The sequence below is a fragment of the Ovis aries genome, chromosome 15 (genome assembly GCF_016772045.2).
Source record: "Ovis aries strain OAR_USU_Benz2616 breed Rambouillet chromosome 15, ARS-UI_Ramb_v3.0, whole genome shotgun sequence".
Lineage (NCBI taxonomy): Eukaryota > Metazoa > Chordata > Mammalia > Artiodactyla > Bovidae > Ovis > Ovis aries.
Window position 1 is genome coordinate 6246535 of NC_056068.1, and position 27361 is coordinate 6273895.

A 27361-nucleotide genomic window follows, 5' to 3' on the forward strand; every position below is an offset into this window, starting at 1 on the left:
TCTGACATCAGAGATCCTGTTTAAATTATTAGCTATTTATCCTATATAAATCATATTTCTCAAGTATTTTCATATATGTCATTAAGTATAATATTTAGTATTTCACTAAAAAGAGCAGACTTCAAAAATTAAATTTAGCGAACTTGCTACCAGTTCTGTTCTTGTATACTACAAACAATCAAAAACAAACCTCTACACAGCAGAGGTTGGCACAACATTGTAAATCAACTATACTTCAATTTAAAAACAAAAAATAAACCTCTAACTAATCTTAACTTTCTTTTGTTGGGCTCCAAAATCACTCCAGATGGTGACTATAGCCATGAAATTAAATTAAAAGTTGCTTGCTCCTTGGAAGAAAAGCTATGACCAACCTAGACAGCATATTAAAAAGCAGCGACATCACTTTGCCCACAAAAGTCTGTCTAGTGAAAACGATGGTTTTCCTAGTAGTCAGGTACAGATGTGAGAATTAGATCATAAAGAAGGCTGAGAGCCAAAGAATTGATGCTTTCAAACTGTGGTGCTGGAGAAGACTCTAGAGTGTCTCTTGGACTGCAAAGAGATTAAAACAGTCAGTCCTAAAGGAAATCAACCCTGAATATTCATTGCAAGGACTGATGCTGAAGCTGAAGCTCCAATACTTTGGTCACCTGATGTGAAGAGCCCACTTATCGGAAAAGACACAGATACTGGCAAAGACTGAAGGCAAGAGGATAAGGGGACGACAGAGAGTGAGATGGCTGGATGGCATCGCTGACTCAATGGACATGAGTTTGAGCAAACTCTCAGAGATAGTGAAGAACAGGGAAGCCTGGCGTGCTGCAGCCCATGGTGATGCAGAGAATCAAACACGACTGAGTGACTAAACAACTAATTTTAGACATGAAGATATACAGGAGACAAGACTGGTACAAAAGAAGAATGTAGTGACTGTTGCCTCTTTTCTCACCCATAGTTCTAATTAAAGGAGTAAATATGTACATACAAAGTAGAATAATCGCGGTAAAATTTTAAAAGCATTCAGTTCAGTTTAGCCGCTCAGTCGTGTCCGACTCTTTGCAACCCCATGAATCGCAGCACCCCAGGCCTCCCTGTCCATCACCAACTCCCGGAGTTGACCCGAACTCATGTGCATCGAGTCAGTAATGTCATCCAGCCATCTCATCCTCTGTCGTCCCCTTCTCCTCCTGCCCCCAATCCCTCCCACCATCAGTCTTTTCCAATGAGTCAGCTCTTCGCATGAGGTGGCCAAAGTACTGGAGTTTCAGTCCTTCCAATGAACACCCAGGAGTGATCTCCTTCAGAATGGACTGGTTGGATCTCCTTGCAGTCCAAGGGACTCTCAAGAGTCTTCTCCAACACCACAGTTCAAAAGCATCAATTCTTTGGCGCTCAGCTTTCTTCACAGTCCAACTCTCACATCCACACATACCACAGGAAAAACCATAGCCTTGACTAGACGGACCTTTGTTGACAAAGTAATGTCTCTGCTTTTGAATATGCCATCTAGGTTGGTCATAACTTTCCTGCCAACGAGTAAGCATCTTTTAATTTCATGGCTGCAATCACTATCTGCAGTGATTTTTGGAGCCCCCCAAAATAAAGTCTGACCCTGTTTCCACTGTTTCCCCATCTATTTGCCATGAAGTGATGGGACGAGATGCCATGATCTTCGTTTTCGGAATATTGAGTTTTAAGCCAACATTTTCACTCTCCTCTTTATTTTCATCAAGAGGCTTTTTAGTTCCTCTTCACTTTCTGCCATAAGGGTTGTGTCATCTTCGTATCTGAGGTTATTGATATTTCTCCTGGCAATCTTGATTCCAGCTTGTGATTCTTCCAGTCCAGCGTTTCTCATGATGTACTCTGCATAGAAGCTAAATAAGCAGGGGGACAATATACAGCCTTGACATACTCCTTTTCCTATTTGGAACCAGTCTGTTGTTCCATGTCCAGTTCTAACTGTTGCTTCCTGACCTGCATACAGGTTTCTCAAGAGGCAGGTCAGGTGATCCGGTATTCCCATCTCTCTCAGAATTTTCCACAGTTTATTGTGATCCACACAGTCAAAGGCTTTGGCATAGTCAATAAAGCAGAAATAGATGTTTTTCTGGAACTCTCTTGCTTTTTCCATGATCCAGCGGATGTTGGCAATTTGATCTCTGGTTCCTCTGCCTTTTCTAAACCCAGCTTGAACATCTGGAAGTTCACGGTTCACATATTGCTGAAGCCTGGCTTGGAGAATTTTGAGCATTACTTTACTAGTTTGTGAGATGAGTGCAACTGTGCGGTAGTTTGAGCATTCTTTGGCATTGCCCTTCTTTGGGATTGGAATTCAAACTGATATCAAATATATATACTAAACACAAAAGAATGCTTTTATGTTTAGGTTCATTTAACACTAGGTCAAAATTTAATGTATGGAAAGAGACTGTCTAAAACAGGATGTCCTCTTTACTGAAAAAGCTACTGATCAAAGGCAAAGGAGTAGATGAGGAAACATTTCCTTTAAATAGCATTGCATCACAATCGAATGCTAACAGAAAAAACAAAACTGAAAAGAAAAAAAAATCTTCAACCTCAAATGTGAACTAAATGAACAATAAGAGATCTGAGTTTTATTCACACACAAGAGAATTTTGATTTAAATGCTCTTGGGATGAAATTCAGTGACTTGATTATGCAGGTTTCTGAAACACTGTGTTAAACTAAGCTAAGTGCTGAATAACCATAAGAAGCTGAGACAGCAAAGTGACATATCTTCTGAATCATCAAGTGGCACAGGCTACTGAAAGTTTGATTCAAGCATCTGTTTGGGCTATATCTGGAATGCAGGAAAGCCAGTAAGTCTGTGGGGAAATCTGGGCTTCTCACAAAACTAGATTTACAAGAGGAGACTACAGGGATGGATCAAAATATATTCAGAAAAATTTTCAGTTCAATTTACATCCTGATTTTAGCATCATAAATATTATAACTTCTCCAATAGGGAGAACATAAAATAAAGCAAATGTAAGTAGCAATATTTTAATGACTTAGGATAAAACGCAAGCTGAGCCCCATCCCTAGAATTTCTGATTCAGCAGGTTTGCAGTTGGGCCTGAAAATGCCCAGATGACACTGATACTGCTGGTCCAAGGAACACATTTTTTGAGAAACAATGATATAAAAAATAACTACTTACAATTATTTAGCTGGTATATAACTGTTAACTGAATTCACCTAACTTTTATGAAACTACAGTTGTCCACTGTTAGGCATCGGGGCAGTTCAGCCCAAACTATCAAGTACTGCATGTCTGAGGACAGCACACAGTCACCTCTGGCAGAATAAGATGAGGCAAGTGGCTCACCCTCTATCAGGATGAAGCAGAAGGGCAATGCTTCTTTTTTAAAAAAACTGAAATGGCCCAAGTAACTACCACGGAGAAGCAGACCAGATACATTTCTTTTTGGCCTCTAATGACCAGATGTTAACGAACAGTAGGGACTATGGAGGCAAGTAAACTGGTGTGATCCAAGGGAATTATTACTCTTAACTGGGCTTCAAACCATTTTTAGTTGAGAACTTTTCACTTTCTCAATTCAAATGAGGAGTTCTCTCTCTGTGCTAACAAAATATTTTCTTTATACCTAATGCCATAATTAATACTCATCACACGGTACTGTCTGTATGTGTTTTCTTCCAGGCGAGACTGAAACGCCTGAACAGAGACGTGTATATTATGCAGTTTTCTATCTTACTGTCCGGCAGAGTGCCTACTACTCAGAAAGGGCACAAATCCATGTTTGCTGAGAGTAATGCAATCAAAACAAAGTTCAATTAAAATTCATTTATGACTATGAGAGAAAAATATCCTTTTATCCTTTCCACGTTAAGTTCAATTTCTCCATTATTAAGTATCACTGGAATTAAAGGCACAAGGATGTAGTAAACTCTTTTATTCAATAAGTATGTATTGAGCCCCTACTATATTCAAGTACTGATCCAAGCCCTGGATATAGAGCAATAAGCAAAATAGTTCCTGCTTCATGGATTATGGTCTAGCCAGGAAGACAGACAGGTATGTACAGTACAAGGCTGGCTAATGACAAGCACAGTGAAAAAAACCCCCCAAAACCAAACCAAACCTGGAGATGGTCTTTCAGAAATGTGGACTAAGAAGGGGCTCATTGACATGGTGACCTTAGGGCGGAGACTCAAACACAAAGCAAGCCAAGATGGTCACCGTGTTGTCATGACCCAGGCTCGATCAGCAGATCACCAAGCATTTTAACCGGCAAATGGGGAATACAGGGGATCATCAATCCTAAAGGATAGTAACAACTTCTCCAAATTCATGGATCACCTATAAACATGTGCAAGTGGGCAACAAACATTTTCATCCCAGATAATATGTGCATACGTGAGGCAGACCCTTAGACATGGGAAAGGTGTGCGAGTTTTCCAAGGCTAGGCTATTAGGCTTAACTATCGCAGCAAAGTCTTTTGGGGATAAGGAGGAAATAGAAAGCAGGCCCTGGATCATGAAAGTAAACAGTAAGAGGTTATCACTTTAATAAGATGCAAACAGGGTGAGAAATTTGAATTAGAAAAAACAAGAAAGAGTAGTAGCCTATAATTAATCAATAAATTAGAATTACTTATCCTTGGGAAAAATAAATTTTTATGTAGTATTTACTACTACTAGCTGAAAAACTACTATAACAAACACTAACTTCCTGTAGTATTTTAAAAACAAACAAAATATTCTATGTCATAATACTGAAGGTGACTCAACGTCAACTTCCTGTTCTTATCTAAGGACCCTCTTGCATCAGGAATGACTCAAATCATCTGCAACGTCTAATCAAACCAGAAAGTCTTGATTATGCCACAAGCTAGATGATCAATCTCTCCCTCTCACCTGCCCCACAACTCAGGAATAAAGAAGTAACCCAGGTTATTAAACAAAACTTAGTGGTTCAAAGTACAGGGCTATCAAGAAGTAAGAGCAGCTGGAAAAAGTAGATGCAATCCATCTTTCAAAGGTAGCTAATTTTGACCAATTTCCGTTTTGAAATTCTGGTCTCTGACATTTATGATGCATCACAAACTGCATTACTACACTGTTCTAAGTTCTTTACAAGCACATACTAACTCAGTTAACAGTCCCATGGTACAGGTCCTAGTATTATCCTCACTTTACAGATGAGCAAACTGAACCACAGAAAAGTTGCCCCAGATTACTTAAGACTAGTAACTGGCAGAGGGTGGATTCAAACCCAGATAGTTCTAGCTTTCCAGAACTCATGCTCTTAAGTACTACGCTGCAATTACGACAAACATTAGTCAAAAGGAGTATTTTAAAAAATTTCTTCTCCTAGAACTTTCATGAAATCGCACTGGTTCAGTCATTTCCACATAGATGGCTCTTATATCTTTACTACTTCTCACAGGGACACCACCAGTCTTTCTCCTCCACCAACTGCACACCAACACTCCACAAAACATGTCTGGATATTTGAGTTGATTTTATTTTACAATACAATGCAACTGCCCTTGTTCCTCAGATAATACTTAAATGTAGGCTTCCATATTTCCATGACTAAATTTTAGCAGTAACCTCCCAACTGGTCTTAATCACGGACACATTTTATGTACATTAAGAGCATCCTGCCTCACACCTCCTCTGAAGAAGCAGCTCTATGACTCAGAGCTCCCTAAGGCCCTGGGAGTCTGGGCTTCACTGGGCTATCCAAGGTCCTCTGTCGCCAACCATTACACAGCACACTGAAGAGGGTCTAAAGTGTCGCCCTACAGCTCGCGCCCTCCTCACTCCGTCGTGGTTCAGTCCTACCAACTCCTCTCCTTTCTCTGAGGACCTCCTGCAGGGCCTCCTCTCCCAACTGCCTTGCTCAGTTGCTCAGCCAACTCTTCCTCTTCCCTCCCCAGTGTGGACGCGCCTTCCTCAAGAGGGCTTTGCCTACAATCACAAAGGATCATTCCTCTCCTATGCATCATACGCTTCTTTAGTGAGATGATTCTAGCGCATCAGTAACTTAGTAATCCATTCAAAGTGAGTCCCCCTGGCATGGCCTGTCTTTCCAGTACTCAGCAGGGTCATGCACTTTTCACCTCTGCCCATATCCCCAATGCACAAACCCCAGCCTGTCGCCTCTGAGCCTTCACGATTTTTAGCCATTGAAATCCTGCCCTATTTTCATGTTCTGTCTTTGTGAAGTGAAGTGAAGTAGCTAAGTCGTGTCCGACTCTTTGCAACCCCATGGACTGTAGCCTACCAGGCTCCTCCATCCATGGAATTTTCCAGGCAAGAGTGAAGCTTTTCTTAATTTCCATCCCACTACTAACATTCTTCCCCACCTGTGAATAGAAATTGCGCTTGTTTTTCATTTTTTGGGTGCTTATCTTGTATTGGTTCTTTAATAGTGAGTTTAACTCAGAGTTTATCATTTTGCACTAGAATCGAAAAAAGAGTTCTCCATGTTTTTTGAGTTGTGCACTCAATTTCTGCTTCATTAACGACGCTAAAACCTTTTGACTGTGTGGATCACAACAAACTATGGAAAATTCTTAAAAGAGATGGGGATACCAGACCACATGGGGATACCAGACCACAGTACCTGCCTCCTGAGAAACCTATACGTCAACAAGCAACAATTAGAACTGGACATGGAACAATGGACTGGTTCAAAATTGGGACAGAAGTACGTCGAGGCTGTATATCATCACTCTGAGAAACGCTGGGCTGCATGAAGTACAAGCTAGAATCAAGACTGCAGGTGAAATATCAATAACCTCAGATATGCAGGTGACACCACCCTTATGGCAGAAAGTGAAGAGGAGCTAAAAAGCCTCTTGATGAAGGTGAAAGAGAAAACTGAACAAAAAAACTGGCTTAAAGTTCAACATGAAAAAACTAAGATTATGGCATCCAGTCCCATCACTTCATTGCAAATAGATGGGGAAACAATGGAAAAAGAAACGGATTTTATTTTGGGGGCTCCAAAATCACTGTGGATTGTGACTGCAGCCATGAAATTAAAAGACATTTGCTCCTTGGAAGAAAAGCTATGACAAACCTAAAGAGTATTAAAAAGCTGAGACATCACTCTGCTGACAAAAGTCCATATAACATGTAGTCAAAGCTATGGTTTTTCCAGTAGTCAGGTACAGATGTGAGAGTTGGATCATAAAGAAGGCTGAGAGCCAAAGAATTGATGCTTTTGAACTGTGGTGCTAGAGAAGACCCTTCAAAGTCTCTTAGACAGCAGAGAGATCAAATCAGTCAATCTTAAAAGAAATCAACCCTGAATATTCAATGGAAGGACTGATGCTGAAGCTGAAACTCTAATACTTTGGCTCCCTGATGTTAAAAGCCAACTCATTACTCAATCGACATGAGTTTGAAAAAACCCGGGGAGATAGCAAAGGACAGGGAAGCCTAGCATGCTGCAGTTCATGGGGTCGCTAAGGTAAGATTAAACTCTAGCCCATAAGCGAAGAAGAACTAAAGAGCCTCTTGATTAAAGTGAAAGTGGAGAGTGAAAAAGTTGGCTTAAAGCTCAGCATTCAGAAAACTAAGATCATGGCATCTGGTCCCATCACTTCATGGCAAATAGATGAGAAACAGTGGAAACAGTGACAGACTTCATTTTTTTGGGCTCCAAAATCACTGCGGATGGGGACTGCAGCCATGAAATTAAAAGACGCTTACTCCTTGGAAGGAAAGTTGTAACCAACCTAGACAGCATATTAAAAAGCAGACACATTACTTTGCCAACAAAGGTCTGTCTAGTCAAAGTTATGGTTTTTCCAGTAGTCATGTATGGATGTGAGAGTTGGACCATAAAGAAAGCTGAGTGCTGAAGAATTGATGCTTTTGAACTGTGGTGTTGGAGAAGACTCTTGCAAGTCCCTTGGACGGCAAGGAGATCCAACCAGTTCATCCTAAAGGAAATCAGTCCTGAAAATTCATTGGAAGGACTCATGCTAAAGCTGAAGCTCCAATACTTTGGTCACCTGATGCGAAGAACTGACTCACTGGGAAAGACCCTGCTGCTGGGGAAGACTGAAGGTGGGAGGAGAAGGGGACGACAGAGGATGAGATGGTTGGATGGCATCACTGACTCAATGGACACGAGTTTGAGTAAACTCTGGGAGTTGGTGATGGACAGGGAGGTCTGGTGTGCTACAGTCCAAAGAGTCAGACACAACTGAGCGACTGAACTGAACTGATATATTTTAAGGCTTAGATTGGAATTTCGACACTGCTACTTACCTGTATTTTACTCACTACCGTAAACTGTGTCCCCAACCACTGTGCTCAAATGTCCCATTTCAGCAGATGCCTCAGTGAACTCCACTCATTTGCCTACATCCTAGCATGTCTTCCAGGAAGCTCTAAGTCTTAGAAAAAGTACTCTAACTTTTTGGTTTTTCTATCTCTTAGGGCTTAGCACTACCACCAAATATAACTGAAGTTTGTTGAGCTGAAATGATTAAGAACTTACTTGTGAAAAGAATGACTGATTAATCTTGGTCAAGTCAGTCTCTCTGATCCTCAGTTTGTGCTTTTATGGATCATAGACTTGTTTTTTTAATAAGTTGGTAACATTTTGCAGTGCTCTTATACTAAATGAGCTCTCATGTGAAATGGTGGAGTAATTCATATCTAATAGGTACTTAGGAAAGGTTTTTTTTTTCCCTCACTGAAAATACAAATAAAATAAGAATAGGATTAACAAAGTGGATCTTTAATAACGTTTCTATGGTTTTAAGTTCATCATTCTAGGGTCGTCTATCTGCGTAGTTCATGAACCAGCTGTCTGGCACCTCCTGGAAACTCATTAGAAATACAGAATTTCAGGTCCTACCCATGACCTATAGAATCAGAATCTGCATTAAAAAATATATATATTCCCAGGAGATTCCTTTTACACATTACAAATTGAGAACCACTGATTTACAATACTGTGAACTGTGGTGTTGTGCTCTTGAGAGACCCTTGGACTTCAAGGACATCAAACCAGTCAATGCTAAAGGAAATCAGTCTTGAATATTCATTGGAAGGACTGATGCTGAAGCTGAAACTCCAACACTTTGGCCACCTGATGCGAAGAACTGACTCACTGGAAAAGACCCTGATGCTGGGAAAGGTTTAAGGTGGGAGGAGAAGGAGACGACAGAGAACAAGATGGCTGGCTCTCATCTCCAACTGGATGGACATGAGTTTGAGCAAGCTCCGGGAGCTGGTGATGGACAGGGAATCCTGGCATGCTGCAGTCCAACGGGGGTCGCAAAGAATTAGACACAACTGAGGGACTGAATTGAACTGATTTATAATTCAGAAAACTAATATGGCTTGCTTGGTTTTTTAATGTATTATACGTGAAATTAAACTTAGAGACAGCACACTTTAAAGAAAACTATGAAAGGTTTAAACTCAAGACAGATCTGGGTTCAAATTCTGAATCCAATATTTATAATTATTTATATTAGCAATTATAGTAATATTTATAATTATTAGCCTTCTAACCTTGAGCAAATTCCTAAACTGCTTGATGCTCACTTTCTTCATAAAAATGGAGATAAGTACTTTCTCAACTAATTGTTAAAAGGATTTAAAGGAGAAAGTGCTTGACAGAGGGCCAGGCTTATAAAAGATACTTTTAGGAAAAGTCATTCCAACTCTTTCTTGGGAGTTCTGCCATTTTGTTCTAACAACATACATACTTCAACAAAAATTGTATATAAGATAAGCTTATGATAAAATAAACCTGGTCTCAAAGATGAAATGACTGGATAATTAAAAACAGGAAACCTATAGATTTTCCCTTCTATAGGAGAAGAACCCTAGAAAGGAGTTGTTTTTAACGGTCTCCCAAACCTTTCGGGACCCAGCCTTCTTAACTGTCTTTAGCCTCGCTTCCTCACCGTTCTATCACAAGTCATATGGGGCTGGGGGTTTGAGGCTCAGTGATCTCTTACAAAATGCTTCCTTTACTTTCCCCTTTCTTCTGGAAACTTAAGTCCCACTCAACTACTAAAATTTAGGTTTTGAGTCCCGTCACTTCTTACCACTTCCCTTCAAACACCCTGGTACATTGTTTCCCCTGAATTATTACAATTGCCCAGTAACTAATCTTCCTACTTTTAAAAAACTTACACAAATCATGTTCCTGCTCTGTTCAAAACCTACAAACCCCTACATAATACGGCTTCCATGCTCCTTTTCACCGGCTCTGTTCCCGCTGTAATGGCCTTCCTGCTGTTCTTCAAATCTGCCTCAGCCCCTCTGACCGAGCTGCTGCGATAGGCATGGAACATTCCTTTCCCCAGCTATCTGCATGGCTCTTCAGTTCATTCGGATCTTTGCTCAAAAATCACTGATTACAGAGGACTATCCTGGAGAAGCTATCTAAAAATGATCATCTCCCTCCATCCCCAGTCAATCCCTCTCTGATTCTTAACTATTTTTCCCTTTCCATTTCTAACTGATGACACTGTGTATTGTCTCTGTTCTATATTCTTACAGAACATTTAGAGTCGTGCTCTGCACATGTTCAATATTCCGCATTTGTTGCGAGAATGAACAAACCTTAAAGATGTCTGCTCTGCCCTCTGCAGCTCTATCTACCTGTCCTGCCCCGCTTTCTCGGCTCAGTGTATGTCTCCCATAGCATTTACTGTTGCATGGGAAAAAATTATTTTACCTTACTCCATAATCCAAGTGGCCTTTACAATGTCTAGTATAGAGTAACTATATTTGTTGAATGAGTAATTTAGAAAGGGAACGATTCAATTGTTTCAAGGTTGAATAAGAAGACTTTTAAATCAGTTAGTCTGTTACAGCCAGATGAACTTCCCAGAGGAAAAGGCCAAGTGCAAGCTCAGAGAACTTTCTAACACGAAACTCTTCAGACTGTCTTAAACGTAACTCGAGTCTCAAGATTTTAACTTAATAGCCTATAGCTTTAGTATGTAAATTTATAAAAGATTAGCTTTCTACAAGCTTAGACTTCAGAAATGTTCCAATAACGACCGTTGGTAAAATTTTAACCTAAAGTTTTATCATTTCTTTACATTTTTAACTCCAAATAAAATATTATTTTGAAAAACTCTACTGTTGCAGGATTTTGTTTCATTTCACTGATGCTGGCTATATATGGTAGTCTATGGATACCATTTTAAAAGAATTAGCATCTTAATCTTTCACACAAATATTCCTCTTGTGAGTCATAAAATTATTATAGCAGAGAATAGCCAGGATTTAGAAATCAGTAGGAAAGGCAGAAGTAATACTCCAAAGCTTATCAAAAGAAGACACGAAAACAGGCATTTATTTAGTTCTTAAATGGAAATAATTTAATCTTTTTATCCTTTCTACTCCAAAGCTGAGCAAAGTCTCCAAAATTCTACAAATAATCACTGTAGAAAAGTTGAACATGGACACTTGTATTTTTAAACACCACTATCTAATAACTCATTTTACTAAGAGCTGGTATCAAAGGTATGCATCAATTTTTTCCTGTATATTCTTTAACAATATCCTCTCACTCTTCTAAGTTAATCTGTGAAAGTAATCAAAATAAGCTTATATCCTTTTTTTCATTAGGCTCAGTATTTACAACCAATTCTTAGTAACTTTCAGAATTCAAGTGAACTTTACTTTTCCAAATGGTTACTTAAGAGGCTTTTAATACATTTTAAAAAATATTTGTTATTCATGCCCTAAGATCACATCAAGGGACCTCAGCAATCTTGAGTTTCTGTATGTCTCCTCTTGCTTTTGAAGATAACCTCTAAAGTGAAGAAGACAGAAAAGAAAGACCTTGTATGAAATAGGGCATATAGCTAAATATATGAATACAATTCAATCCCTGGGTCAAGAAGATCCCCTGGAGTAGGAAATGGCACCCCGCTCCAGTATTCTTGCCTGGAGAATTCAATGGACAGAGCAGCATAGCAGGCTACAGTCCGTGGGGATGCAAAGAGTCAAACAACATATAGTGTACATGCCAATATGTTTAGTAATATATAAACACATGCCTTGATTCCAGAATAACTGAATTTATAGTTCCACTGATACATTTGGCAGGGAGGGTGTCTGAGAGTCATTTCAGAAATGTAACTAAGTAAATTCAGAATAAAGCTAACACCTTGCTTTATTTGCCAAACGGTGCTGCCTTGCTCAGGTATTCTGAGCTTTAATATTATTTAGAAAATACTTTCCAGTTAAAAATCATGAATGGAATTAGTTAATATCAAGAGTGATTCCCAGTGTAGAAGGAGGGAGCAGCTCTCACCACCAGAGTAACGTAAAGGCCATTAGCTGCCCTGACATGAGTGGCATGTTTCATCAGCAGCAATGTCACAAAGCCATCAAGATTAAAAAATGTCAACCCAGTCCAGTATTCTTGCCTGGAGAATCCCATGGACGGAGAGAGGAGCCTGGCGGGCTATAGTGCACGAGGTGGCCGAGTCAGACACAACTGAGCGACTAACACCATCTCGGAAGGACTCCTAAATACTGAAGATATAATTGCAAGCTATTGTCATCTACAACTCATTTGGACATTCTAATTGGATTATTTTTTCTATTTCACAAATAAATATTTTTACCATCATAATCCCTAGATATTGTTTACTGATAACTTTAATTAACATGAAATGGATTGGTCCATATTTTTAAATTAAAAAAGTGGTTCTCACTTCCACAGTATTAACCATTTTTTCAGGAACTTAATTAACAAATAAATCAAGACACTGAATAAAACAGAGTCTCTAAAGGATTATATTCATTTGGAATTATTATGTTTTTTGCTTTTTACTCTTTTCTCTTTTCCTGCGGTCATCCTTCTTAATTAATCAAAATTACAGATTAGAAAAAAGCACTAATTTTGGTTTAAAAAAGATTATTTGGGATATATTGCCTCTGTCTTGTACTTCACTGCTATGATGCTGGGCTTTATTATACTTTTATTCCCATTTGATATACTTTAGTATAGTCTTGCTCCATATATTACAACTTCAGGTAAGAATCAGGAAAAAGTTTGACCCATGAGAAGAAAATGATATTTACATTTAACACTCTTACAACTTCTATACCAAATGGAAAATCAATGTGACTCTAAAAGTCAGCAGATAACACAAGCTGAATAAGAACCAATGATGTACATTTGGTGTTAAAAAGCTTGTAAACCTAGCCCTAAAGATAGTGTGGTAAAAGATTATAACAAACTTATTTAGAATTAAGTAACAGTAATTGGACTGCAAGGAGATGCAACCAGTCCATTCTAAAGGAGATCAGTCCTGGGTGTTCATTGGAAGGTCTGATGCTGAGGCTGTAACTCCAATACTTTGGCCACCTGATGAGAAGAGTCAACTCACTGGAAAATACCCTGATGCTGGGAAAGACTGAAGGTGACAGGAGAAGGGGATGACAGAGGATGAGACGGTTGGGTGGCGTCACTGACAACGGACATGAGTTTGAGTAAGCCGCAGGAATTGGTGATGGACAGGGAGGCCTGGCGTGCTGCAGTCCATGGAGTCACAGGGAGCTGAGTGACTGAACTGAACTAAACAGTAATTACCAGGTAATGTAAACTGATTAAATTGTAAAGTATCAGATGAAATCACATTTACTTTATTATTCAGTATATTATACCAAGCACTGTATTTTGTTAATAATAATTCTGTCCAAGGTAAGGAGCAGCGGCTGTGCTTTGCTGGAGCAGCTGTGAAGAGATACCCCACACCCAAGGTAAGAGAAACCCAAGTAAGATGGTAGGTGTTGCAAGAGGGCATCAGAGGGCAGACACACTGAAACCATACTCACAGAAAACTAGTCAATCTAATCACACTAGGACCACAGCCTTGTCTAACTCAATGAAACCAAGCCATGTCTACGGGGCAACCCAAGATGAGTGGGTCATGGTGGAGAGGTCTGACAGAATGTGGTCCACTAGAGAAGGGAATGGCAAACCACTTCAGTATTCTTGCCTTGAGAACCCCATGAACAGTATGAAAAGGCAAAATGACAGGACTGAAAAAGGAACTACCCAGGTCAGTAGGTGCCCAATATGCTACTGGAGATCAGTGGAGAAATAACTCCAGAAAGAATGAAGGGATGGAGCCAAAGCAAAAACAATACCCAGCTGTGGATGTGACTCGTGATAGAAGCAAGGTCCAATGCTGTAAAGAGCAATATTGCATAGGAACCTGGAATGTCAGATCCATGAATCAAGGCAAATTGGAAGTGGTCAAACAGGAGATGGCAAGGGTGAACGTCGACATTCTAGGAATCAGCGAATTAAAATGGACTGGAATGGGTGAATTTCACTCAGATGACCATTATGTCTACTACTGCGGGCAGGAATCCCTCAGAAGAAATGGAGTAGCCATCATGATCAACAAGAGTCCGAAATGCAGTACTTGGATGCAATCTCCAAAACAACAGAATGATCTCTGTTCGTCTACAAGGCAAACGATTCAATATCACAGTTATCCAAGTCTATGCCCCAACCAGTAAAGCTGAAGAAACTGAAGTTGAATGGTTTTATGAGGACCTACAAGACCTTTTAGAACTAACACCCAAAAAAGATGTCCTTTTCATTATAGGGGACTGGAATGGAAAAGTAGGAAGTCAAGAAACACCTGGAGTAACAGGCAAATTTGGCCTTGGAATGAGGAATGAAGCAGGGCAAAGACTAATAGAGTTTTGCCAAGGAAATGCACTGGTCATAGCAAACACCCTCTTCCAACAACACAAGAGAAGCCTCTACACATGGACATCACCAGATGGTCAACACTGAAATCAGATTGATTATATTCTTTGCAGCCAAAGATGGAGAAGCTCTATACAGTCAGCAAAAACAAGACCAGGAGCTGACTGTGGCTCAGATCATGAACTCCTTATTACCAAATTCAGACTCAAATTGAAGAAAATAGGGAAAACCACTAGACCATTCAGGTATGACCTCAATCAAATCCCTTATGATTATACAGTGGAAGTGAGAAATAGATTTAAGGGCCTAGATCTGATAGATAGAGTGCCTGATGAACTATGGAATGAGGTTCGTGACACTGTACAGGAGACAGGGATCAAGACCATCCGCATGGAAAAGAAATGCAAAAAAAGCAAAATGGCTGTCTGGGGAAGCCTTATAAATGGCTGTTTAAAGAAGAGAAGCAAAAAACAAAGGAGAAAAGGAAACATATAAGCATCTCAAAGCAGAGTCCCAAAGAATAGCAAGAAGAGATAAGAAAGCCTTCTTTAGCAATCAGTGCAAAGAAATCGAGGAAAACAACAGAATGGGAAAGACTAGAGATCTCTTCAAGAAAATCAGAGCTACCAAGGGAACATTTCATGCAAAGATGGGCTCAATAAAGGACAGAAATGGTATGGACCTAACAGAAGCAGAAGATATTAAGAAGAGGTGGAAAGAATACACAGAAGAATTGTACAAAAAGATCTTCATGACCAAGATAATCGTGATGATGTGATCACTAATATAGAGCCAGACATCTTGGAATGTGAAGTCAAGTGGGCCTTAGAAAGCATCACTACGAACAAAGCTAGTGGAGGTAATGGAATTCCAGTTGAGCTATTTCAAATCCTGAAAGATGATGCTGTGACAGCGCTGCACTCAATATGCCAGCAAATTTGGAAAACTCAGCAGTGGCCACAGGACTGGAAAAGGTCAGTTTTCATTCCAATTCCAAAGAAAGGCAATGCCAAAGAATGCTCAAACTACCACACAATTGCACTCATCTCACATGTTAGTAAAGTACTGCTCAAAATTCTCCAAGCCAGGCTTCAGCAATAGATGAACCGTGAACTCCCTGATGTTCAAGCTGGTTTTAGAAAAGGCAGAGGAAACAGAGATCAAATTGCCAACATCCACTGGATCATGGAAAAAGCAAGAGAGTTCCAAAAAAAACCATCTATTTCTGCTTTATTGACTATGCCAAAGCACTTGACTGTGTGGATCACAATAAACTGTGGAAAATTCTGAAAGAGATGGGAATACCACACCACCTGACCTGCCTCTTGAGAAATCTGTATGCAGGTCAGGAAGCAATAGTTAGAACTGGACATGGAACAACAGACTGGTTCCAAATATGAAAAGGAGGACGTCAAGGCTGTATATTGTCCCCCTGCTTATTTAACTTCTATGCAGAGTACATCACGAGAAACGCTGGACTGGAAGAAACACAAGCTGGAATCAAGATTGCCAGGAGAAGAAATATCAGTAACCTCAGATACGCAGATGATACCACCCTTATGGCAGAAAGTGAAGAGGAACTCAAAAGCCTCTTGATGAAAGTGAAAGAGGAGAGCCAAAAAGTTGGCTTAAAGCTCAACATTCAGAAAACGAAGATCATGGCATCCGGTCCCATCACTTCATGGGAAATAGATGGGGAAACAGTGTCAGACTTTATTTTTTGGGGCTCCAAAATCACTGCAGATGGTGACTACAGCCATGTAATTAAAAGACACTTACTCCTTGGAAGGAAAGTTATGACCAACCTAGATAGCATATTCAAAAGCAGAGACATTACTTTGCCGACTAAGGTCCGTCTAGTCAAGGCTATGGTTTTTCCTGTGGTCATGTATGGATGTGAGAGTTGGACTGTGAAGAAAGCTGAGCATTGAAGAATTGATGCTTTTGAACTGTGGTGTTGGAGAAGACTCTTGAGAGTCCCTTGGACTGCAAGGAGATCCAACCAGTCCATTCTGAAGGAGATCAACCCTGGGATTTCTTTGGAAGGAATGATGCTAAAGCTGAAACTCCAGTACTTTGGCCACCTCATGTGAAGAGTTGACTCACTGGAAAAGACTCTGATGCTGGGAGGGCTTGGGGCAGGAGGAGAAGGGGACGACTGAAGATGAGATGGCTGGATGGCTTCACGGACTCGATGGACATGAGTCTGAGTGAATTCTGCGAGATGGTGACGGACAGGGAGGCCTGGTGTGCTGCGATTCATGGGGTCACAAAGAGCCGGACACGACTGAGCAACTGATGTACCCGCTTTGTATAAAGATTATATCATTTAATCTTCACCACAGACCTATACATTCAGTGTTACTATTTTTATTGTTACTCCATTTCCCAAGTGAAGAAATGAGGCACAAGTAAATATACTCCTTTATCCAAGATCTTATTATCAATTAAGAGACAGAGCTGGGATTCAAACCTGTGTCCACCTGACCCAGAGCCCTTGATCTTTAACCCTTATTCTAAACTCCTCCTGAGTTCACTCCAAAGGTGAAAAGCAGAACTTAAACGCTTGTGAACTACAACACATAAAGCAGGAATCAGCAGAGCCTAAAGTCTGAGGTCAGCTTTGTACTTTTCATATATCCTTACCTCTTCTGTACTTTTTAAAGTTAAAAACCTCACTATCAACCTTTTACCTGTTATTGTTACATTTCACATCTGCTCTGTCCTATTTTCCTTGGTAACAATCTCTCTTTCCCATCTGGAATTTGGTTCTCTGAGAGCGATTACACAAAGCAGAAGTAATATAACAGGCAAATATCAAGGCACCTCGGAATGACCCACTATGCCTGCTTCTCAATGTTTCCCCCAGAGCAATGGAGGTGCTGAGCAAATTCCTTCAACATGCATCATCTTTCACAATCAAGACAGCATTTTCTCCACCCATCTTGACAGATTTCCTAGGAATTCCATGCAGGTTTTCATAACAGGGAAATCAGAAAGTGCTGTATCGGCAGATTCAGGCATTAGTCAAATAAATGCCAGACTTAAACCATGAAAATAATGAATTCCTTAAAATGTACCTGTAACAAGACATTTGATTTTATCAAATTGTTATCAAAGGTAGATTTTTAAAAAGCAGACAACAGAGGGTTCATTGACTTTGCATCATTTAAATCAAGGCTTATGCCATTTTTAATAATCCCAAACAGTCACCTGTCCTTTGGCACCAAGTTATTTCTGGATTATCACAGGATATATTTTCTTTATACTGCAGCTTTAAGATTCAGCAATCTTGTGAATCACTGGTAACAAACTACTAATAAAAAGCTTCATATAAATGGAGCTCTCACACACTGTCTTACATACATACATGACTACTGGAAAAACCACAGCTTTGACTATACAGACCTTTGTCACCTCTTTTTAATACACTGTCTATATTTGTCATAGCTTTTCTTCTAAGGAGCATAAAAGGAGAGTTGGATCATAAAGAATCCTGAGCACCAAAGAATTGATGTTTTTGAACTGTGGTGTTGGAGAAGACTCTTGAGAGTCCCTTGGACTGCAAGGAGATTAAACCAGTCAATCCTAAAGGAAATCAGTCCTGAATATTCATTGGAAGGACTGATGCTGAAGCTCAAACTCCAATACTTTGGCCACCTGAGGCGAAGAGCTGACTCCTTGGAAAAGACCCTGATGCTGGTAAAGACTGAGGGCAGGAGGAGAAGGGGAACGACAGGATGAGATGGTTGAATGGCATCATGGACTCAAGGGACATGTTTGAGCTAACTCTGGGAACTGGTGAAGGACAGGGAGGCCTGGCGTGCTGCAGTTCATGGAGTTGCAAAGAGTCAGAGATGACTGAGTGACTGAACAACAACAATGTGCCATAAACATAATACATTCAATGTAACTTGTAAGGGGCAATCATCAATTTAATAGAATATGGTTTGTATATACTTTTATATATTTATATATTATATATTTAATGCAAAGAAAATAGAATTATTTTACTAATTATTCAAATTTCCTCTTATTTTGTAATTTTCTTTTCCTCACATTTCAAATTCCTTTTTACTAAGTGCACTGTCTTGCTAATTCAGTCAGTTCAGTTCAGTTGCTCAGTCGTGTCCAACTCTCTGCAACCCCATGAATTGCAGCATGCCAGGCCTCCTTGTCCATCACCAACCCCCGGAGTTCACTCAAACTCACATCCATCGAGTCCGTGATGCCATCTAGCCATCTCATCCTCTGCCGTCCCCTTCTCCTTCTGCCCACAATCCCTCCCAGTATCAGAGTCTTTTCCAATGAGTCAACTCTTTGCATGAGGTGGCTAAAGTATTGGAGCTTTAGCATCAGTCCTTCCAAAGGACACCCAGGACTGATCTCCTTTAGAATGGTCTGGTTGGATCTCCTTGCAGTCCAAGGGACTCTCAAGTCTTCTCCAACATCACAGTTCAAAAGCATCAATTCTTCGGCGTTCAGCCTTCTTCACAGTCCAACTCTCACATCCATACATGACCACTGGAAAAACCATAGCCTTGACTAGACGGACCTTTGTTGGCAAAGTAATGTCTCTGCTTTTCAATATGCTATCTAGGTTGGTCATAATTTTCCTTCCGAGGAGGAAGCATCTTTTAATTTCATGGTTGCAATCACCATCTGCAGTGATTTTGGAGCCCCAAAAGAGAAAGTCTGACACTGTCTTGCTAACTAAATGGCCAGTTAAAAGAATATAAATTTCTTCATAGGATCAAGTAGGTCTTGCCTCTAGAACCCTTTCCAGGTGCATCTTTAAGTGATTTCTCAGTGGCTGAGAGGTGAAGAATCTGCCTGTAATGCAGGCGACCTGGGTTTGATCCTTGGGTTGGGAAGATCCCTGGAGAAGGGAAACGGCAACCCACTTCAGTATCCTTGCTTGGAAAAATCTCATGGACAGAGAAGCCTGGTGGGCTACGGTCGCGAAGAGTCAGACATGACTGAGCGACTAATACTAACAGAAATTTAGCCAATTATAAATCACATTCCTCCACTCTAGCAATAAAACTCATCATTTCAACCTCATATTGTGAAAAAGACATAAAACGTAAAAGGAAACTAATCATTTTTGCTAAACCAAATTCCAGTGAAAGAAAGTGGATTTCATAAAATAGAACTGGAGAGAATCTAAAAATATAGTTCCATTAAAACCTATGCAGAAACCTAGAGAGTCTAGAGAAAATATAGGAAAGTGATCTGATTAGAAATAATTAGAACAGAACACAAAGATGGACTCAAATATTTGAATGAGGCGAGTTCTTTTATAAAAAGATTAACAATAGGAAGTTCCAGTTAAAATAATTAATGACGAAAACGTAAATCAAGCTGCATTTAGCTTGATTAACTCAGTAAAGGGTTTCAAAAGAGCTGTGTATCCTTCTCTTTTATACAAAGGCTTCAGATTAGCAGGTTCAGAAGGAATTGTCTTCAAGGTGAAAACTGTCTGCAGATACCTGCTTAACTGGAAATAGGCTAGCGACTTTGTCAATACTCTGAAAATTTATTTAAATAGCCTCACAATTCTTGCTCACAGGCTCCAGGCTTTGAAAACTCAAAAGACTATTTTCCAAGCACAGAGGAGCATCACTTTTGCTGCCTTACTCCAGGAGAAATCCTTGACTGAGAGATAAGATCATTTTCTCTTGAAGCTATTCGAGAAATGCTCTGTACCTCAGTGGAGAATGCACAGTCGCCAAACACCATGAATTCGGTTCAGACGGAGAAGGGGAAGCCCCTGAGTTGAACCCTTATTAACATGACATTATGGCTGTAACTGTACATGAACATGAGGTTATCAAGGTTACAGTTCCCATGGCACTCATTCCAAAGCATCGCAACAACACGAAGTCTTCTATTTTTAAACAGCCACTCGAGGTTTCTTAAATGTGAAGTGAGACTAATAACAGCACCTAATTTAATGACCATTATGAGAATTAAATCAGATTGTACAAAATGACCTTAGCAGGAAGCCTGGCATGTAAATGGGGCTTCCTGTTATTATTTAACACCTTGGTGGCTCAGATGGTAAAGAATCCGTCTACACGCAGGAGACTTGGGTTTGATCCCTGGGTTGGGAAGATCCCCTGGAAGAGGGCAAGGGAACCCACTGCAGTATTTTTGCCTGGAGAATCCCATGGACAGAGGAGCCTGGGGATTACCTGCAAAGAGTTGGACATGACTGAGCGACTAGGCAGAGAACAACACATACCACACCACCACTTCAACATGCCCAGGTCTCTGAGGGGTGGCTTTTCCCATTTCAGGTCCTGCCTTCAACTCTCCATATCTAAGCCTCTCTTTATACAACTCCCAGCCCCTCCCCACAAAAACACACCAACTCACTACAATTGTGCCTCCTGCCACTTTACTCAAACCGTTCCTGCCAAAGTCCCCTCTTTAATTAACACAGCAGCAAGCATGTCTAGTAATTTTCATGCAACAGAAAAACACATTTCATATTTTACAAAACACAGAACTGAAATAATAATATACACAAATAATCTAAAATCCAGTAATACCAATCTGATACATACTTTTGGTTTTAAACATAAACTTGACTCCAATTCTTTTCATTTCCTTAGACCATTACTGTTAGAAAATTTAATAGGAAAAACATAAACAAATCAATGTTCTAAAAGTATCATAATCAATCTTATAGAAGCAAAATGCTTGATCTTCCAAGATAAAAGTTAAATTAATGAATTTTTTTTTTACCAATTTCCCAGGTATAGTTTTAGTTGGATTATGACAAAATGAAAAACCAGCATCATCTTCTTTGAACTATAAATACAAAGCAGCTCTCACAACTTTTATTTGGATATTTGATAATTAAAAAAATAGCTGTCAAGTAAAAATATTAGTCAATAAATACTTGCATAATATTTGGCCTTTGAAAAAAGTTTCACTTCAATGTCACATATAAAACGTATTCTGAGGATAAGTAAAGGTACTGACATTAAAATAAGCACAGACAAAATGGAAACTTTATGACAAGGAAAGCTTAGTCACAAATCTTGCCTTGATTTTCATTTTCTTGAATTCTTTCGAGTGTTCAACCCATTGAAGGCAAGAACAGAGTCATGGAACAGCGAAACATGCTAACACACTGTCATCATCTCTAGGGGCAGAAGGACACTTTCAGTTTCATGAGCTTTCCTAGGGCTCCTTCTGACAAGGGGTTATACCGCCCGCTCCACTTCTGCCAGTCCCTTTCCAAAGGCTGCCGTTTACGACAACCTACAGTGCAGCTTCCAACAGCATCGCGCTGACTGGCCTGCTGGGTAGGGCTGTGAAGGGGAGGCCACCACGGGCACTGCTGCTGCATCTGTGCCCCGACCCAGCACTTCAGGGAGGGGGCCAAAGCGTGGGGGCAGGGGCGTGGTCAGAGACCCAGCCCACACGCTCCAAGCCCGACGCCAGGCTTGGGAGGCATCTTCCCAGAGGAGGGGGCGGGGATGTGTGCTAAGTCGCTTCAGTTGTGTCTGACTCTTTGTGACCCCATGGACTGTAGCCTACCAGGCTCCTCTGTCCATGCGGATTCTCCAGGCAAGAATACTAGAAAGGGTTGCTGTGCCCTCCTCCAGGGGATCTTCCCGGCCCAAGGACTGAACCTGTGTCTCTCAGTCTCCTGCATTGGCAGGAGGTTCTTTACCCACTAACGCAACCTGGGAAGCCGTTTTCCTACCATGCACAAAGATGCACAATGGGTAGCTATGGCCTTGGCCCATGTAACAAAGAAGAAAGAAGCCATCCAAAATCTAACTGCCATAGGGAAGAAGGAACTAAACCTTTACTTAGTACCTACTCTGTGCTAGAAGTGTAATAGAAAAGCTTTATATGTATATTATTTCCTTTACTGTCTTCCTCTCTATAATAAGGAGCACTGTTACTCCCAATTACACAGATGAGAAAAACAGGAAATTTAAGAAAACTGCCAAATAGGAGACAGAAAAAAAATGTACACTCAGGGTTATCTTCTGTGAAAAAGGTGGAAATGTGTTAAATAACATGTACCAGCCCTAAGAAAGGTGCTTTGGGGTTTTATAAGTTGCTCCCTTCCTGTTATCCTCAAGGTAGAACAAACATTCACGCTAAGAGGTGGCTTCCCATTCAAACCACAAAAGGAAGCGGGAAGCTTCAACTCTAAGGTCTCAGACACCAGAAAGCCAGTAGAATAAAGCATGAGCATGTCAAAATGAACCAAACTAGGAATTTGAGACACTCACTTCAGAAATGAAACTTGGAAAACTGCTGGCTTTCAATCACCAAGTCCCTTATGTATTCATGATTAAACAAGGGTTTGGTATAGCAGGCTATTTGAAATTAAGTTTCTCTTATGAGAGAGGATAGAAAGTAACCATCACCCATGCTCCAGTTTCCTTAAAAGAATAATTACTATCTTCCACGGAAAGTTTCACCAAAGCACTACCTGGCGTGCCCTCACGACAGCACTGCACTCACCCGAGGCCGAATTCATCATGTTCTGCTGCACCGGTGGGCTGGTCGGGGCGGTGACGTTCATCTGGGAGAGCATGGCCTTCCTGGGGTCCTGCCAGGTTGTTGTCTGATCTATGTGACTGAGACAAAAACATCCCCTGCGTTAGATAACACAGACGAGGCCCTACAAACAGCAGCCTCGCTTCGAAAAATAGGCTAGCTGTATGAACTAGCAGGCAGGCTTCTGAGTGAGCTCTGTAAAAGCAGTCTTACCACCTCGCTGCCCTCACTCTTCCTCTGCAAACTTTCCTCATCCTTCTATCACTGAACTTTCTGCTCTGAGATTTTGTAAGTGTAAAATCTGAAAGTTATGGCTGAAATTTTAACCGAAGGGAAATCATTTTCACCTAGTAGACAATTAGCTGCCATAATTTAAAGTTTAAGTGTGATTTATAAATCATCTATAACAGTAGTCATACAAGCTAAACCCAAGATTCATTAGGGAATCACCCACTTTTTTTCCTCCCAAAGCTATAAATGCTAATTAACGATATAATTTGAAGACCCAAAACCCTTTACACTGAACAAAGCACAGAAAGATTAAACATTCTTATTCTACTATATACTCCAAAGCCAAAACAGAAATACAAACTAAGTTTTGATTGTCTCCTGTTGATTAATGAAGGACTTTTTCATTTGCTAAACAAAACAGGTAAACATTTTCTATGTACTATTAACTTACTACAAAATGTCTAATACATATGCGTATGGACATCTTCCTCTAAAAAACTGGGCATGAAAAATGGCTAAAACTTACATGAATATGAAACTACAAGGCACCTTGCACAGTCTCTGGTTTACGAGTATGCATAAAAAATATCAGTTTTTATCTTCCAGCGAAGTGTAATTATTTCAGAGAAAGAAAAAAAAAAAAACTTTTAACCCACGAAACTACCTGAAATTTATCTTGAAGAAATAGACAGAGAAGTACTCAAAGATCTATGCCAAGTTCTCTTCTGTATAATTTATAGAAGCCAGATAACATCTAATGAAAGGCACTAATTAAATATTGCTACATATGATGTACTGTACTGCAGCTATTGAAAATACTTTAGAATAATATTTAGAATAGAAAATATTAATAATAGAGATTATAGCAGAGTTTACAGATTATTAGTTTCTATGCTATTAAATATTCTAAAATATTTTCAATATATACTACATCATATGTAACAATATTTAACTAGTCCCTTTCATTAGATGTTATCTGGCTTTCAATTTTTGGGCTTCCTTGATAGCTCAGCTGGTGAAGAATCCACCTGCAGTTCAGGAGACCCCAGTTCAATTCCTGGGTGAAGAAGATCCGCTAGAGAAGGGATAAGCTACCATTCTAGTACTCTGGCCTGGAGAACTCCAAGGACTGTATAATCCATGTGGTTGCAAACAGTCAGACACAACTGAGTGCTTTCAGTCACTCAGAGCTCTTTAAGGTAGACTGTAAAAGAGTATGTACAGCATGGAGCTAACTAACTGTTTAAGCCTGTATGCTGAAAGCACATGGGAAGGATACACATCAAAAGGTTTCTTTTTAATGAATTTTTACTGGAGTATATCTGCTTTATAATATTGTATTAGTTTCTTCCATAGAGCAAAGTGAATCAGCTATACATTCTAATGTTAGAATGTTTTAACAGTGTTTCTTTCTAGATGGCAAAATTACAGAACTTTGTTTAATAATAGGAAAACCTAGAAAGACAGTCATGAACTCACTATCTTTGAAAAGGGTGTGGAAGAAATAAGGGTTATTTTTTTAAAAACTCAAATCATTCTTCCTATGGCTGTTTAAATTTCAAATCTGATTTCTCCTTGAATCATCCCCATGATACTTAATGTAAATGGTAAGGAAATGACACCCTGTGATTAATTTTCTTGAAACCTGAATGCTCTCATCAATAATATTATTTGATCAATAACACAGGGATCTAGGCGCTGACTAGTGTTGTGCTGTGATCAGCCACTCAGTCCTGTCCTAATCTTTGTGACCCCACAGACTGAACCTGGCCAGGCTCCTCTGTCCATGGGATTCTCCGGACAAGAACACTGGGGTGGCTTGCCATGTGCTCAGGCTAGAACAGACCTTAAATACTATCTCCTGGAGATGGGAGAATCCTTCTTCCTAAGGAAGGAGAAAGAAGAGGAAAACAGAGGGCGTAGAAGTGCGAAAAATTTGTACACTTGGGAATAACAATGATACCTGACAACTGACTGCTATTACAAAGCAACTAACAACGCTGAGAGAAAATATTTAACTGAGTACACAGTCTCTCAAATATTGCCTGAGCAGCACTTCACAGGTGGTTTTCAGCAGTTGCACTAGCATTGCTCAGGTCTAGATAATACACGTAAAACCTTGTTCAAGTCTGGATATGTAAACACCTTGTTCCAACAGATCACCTTCCTGTCAAGCCCAGTAGCAGCTAACTCTTTTTCCATCCTTCAGTGAGTCACTGAACAAACTAAACCATAAAATGTTTTCTAGATAGTCTCGTGCTTATAAAGCAGTACACATGATAATTAATACAGTCACACGGAAGGAAAGAAACTTGAAACCGGTAACACAACCAAAATGTAGGGAAATGCTCTGTTTCTCACTGCCTGTTATAATGTTAAGAAACCAGGAAAAGTGGCCAGTGATTCATTATTACTAGCTCTTAAATTTCAATCAAATCGTGTGCCACCTGCCTACTCCTTGTCTGCAGCACTTCTGAAAATCCGTTACATTGTGAGGGGTGAAAGAGAAGAGGCTGGCAGGTTCAGGATTTTAACTGCTGAAGGTTTTCTAATATCTATCTAACAGCTGGGTTTCTCTGAAAACTAACCAATGACATAAATCCCATTAATCCTTCATAACTAGATTGAAGTCCACCTAAGGGCTTAGGAAGACCCTATTCTGATGACTAATAGAACAACAAATCTTCCCAGATAGAGGAGGCAATCCATAAATCTGTTCTTAAGGTTTTCATCTCCTTTAAACTAGGCTTTTAAATATAATGCAGAGAAAGCATAACTTCACTGCTCTGAAGAGTGACTATTTTGCTGAAATGCTACTAAGTGTACAAATGCTAAAATTTCTTCCCCTATAAAGCTTTCTGTTGAACCTCAGTAAGCTAGTTTAGAGAGGCACAGAGCTATTCTATGTTACTTCAGTAGATGTTTCACTTACTCAAAGATCTACTTTTCTTTAAGGAATAGATATGCCATCATCTAAACTGTCCCAAACATAAAAGTATTAAGTGCCTGACGAACTATGGACAGAGGTTCGTGACACTGTAGAAGAGGCAGTGATTAAAACCATGCCCAAGAAAAAGAAATGCAAAAAGGCAAAACAGCTGTCTGAGGAGGCCTTACAAATAGCTGAGAAAAGAGGAGAACTGAAAGGCAAAGGAGAAAAGGAAAGATACACCCATTTGAATGCAGAGTTCCAAATAGCAAGGAGAGATAAGAAAGCCTTCCTCAGCGATCAATGCAAAGAAATAGAGGGAAAAACAGAATGGGAAAGACTAGAGATCTCTCCAAGAAAATTAGAGATACCAAGGGAACATTTCATGCAAAGATGGGCTCGATAAAGGACAGAAATGGTATGGACCTAACAGAAGAAGAAGATATTAAGAAGAGGTGTCAAGAATACACAGAAGAACTATACAAAAAACATATTCTTGACCCAGATAATCACGATGGTGTGATCAATCACCTAGAGCCAGACATCTTGGAGTGTGAAGTCAAGTGGGCCTTAAGAAACATCATTATGAACAAAGATAGTGGAGGTGATGGAATTCCAGCTGAACCATTTCAAATCCCGTTAAGGTGCTACACTCAATATGTCAGCAAATTTGGAAAACTCGGTAGTGGCCACAAAACTGGAAAATGTCAGGTTTCATTCCAATCTCAAAGAAGGGCAATGCCAAAGAATGCTCAAACTACTGAACAACTGCACTCCTTTCATGATAGCAAAGTAATGCTCAAAATTCTCCAAGTCAGGCTTCAACAGTACATGAACCAAGAACTTCCAGATGCTCAAGCTGGATTTAGAAAAGGCAGAGGAACCAGAGATCAAATTGCCAACATCTATTGGATCATAGAAAAAGCAAGAGAAT

General features: G+C 39.9%; 1 protein-coding gene across 8 annotated transcripts in view; it reads right to left on the minus strand.

Moving 5' to 3' along the window:
• YAP1 (Yes1 associated transcriptional regulator) overlaps positions 1-27361 on the minus strand; it is a 140771-nt gene that overhangs the window by 51145 nt on the left and 62265 nt on the right. For all 8 annotated transcript variants that reach the window (XM_015100723.3, XM_015100725.3, XM_015100721.3 and 5 more), the window contains 1 exon segment: positions 23232-23347. In XM_015100723.3, the coding sequence (XP_014956209.2) occupies positions 23232-23347 (116 nt within the window).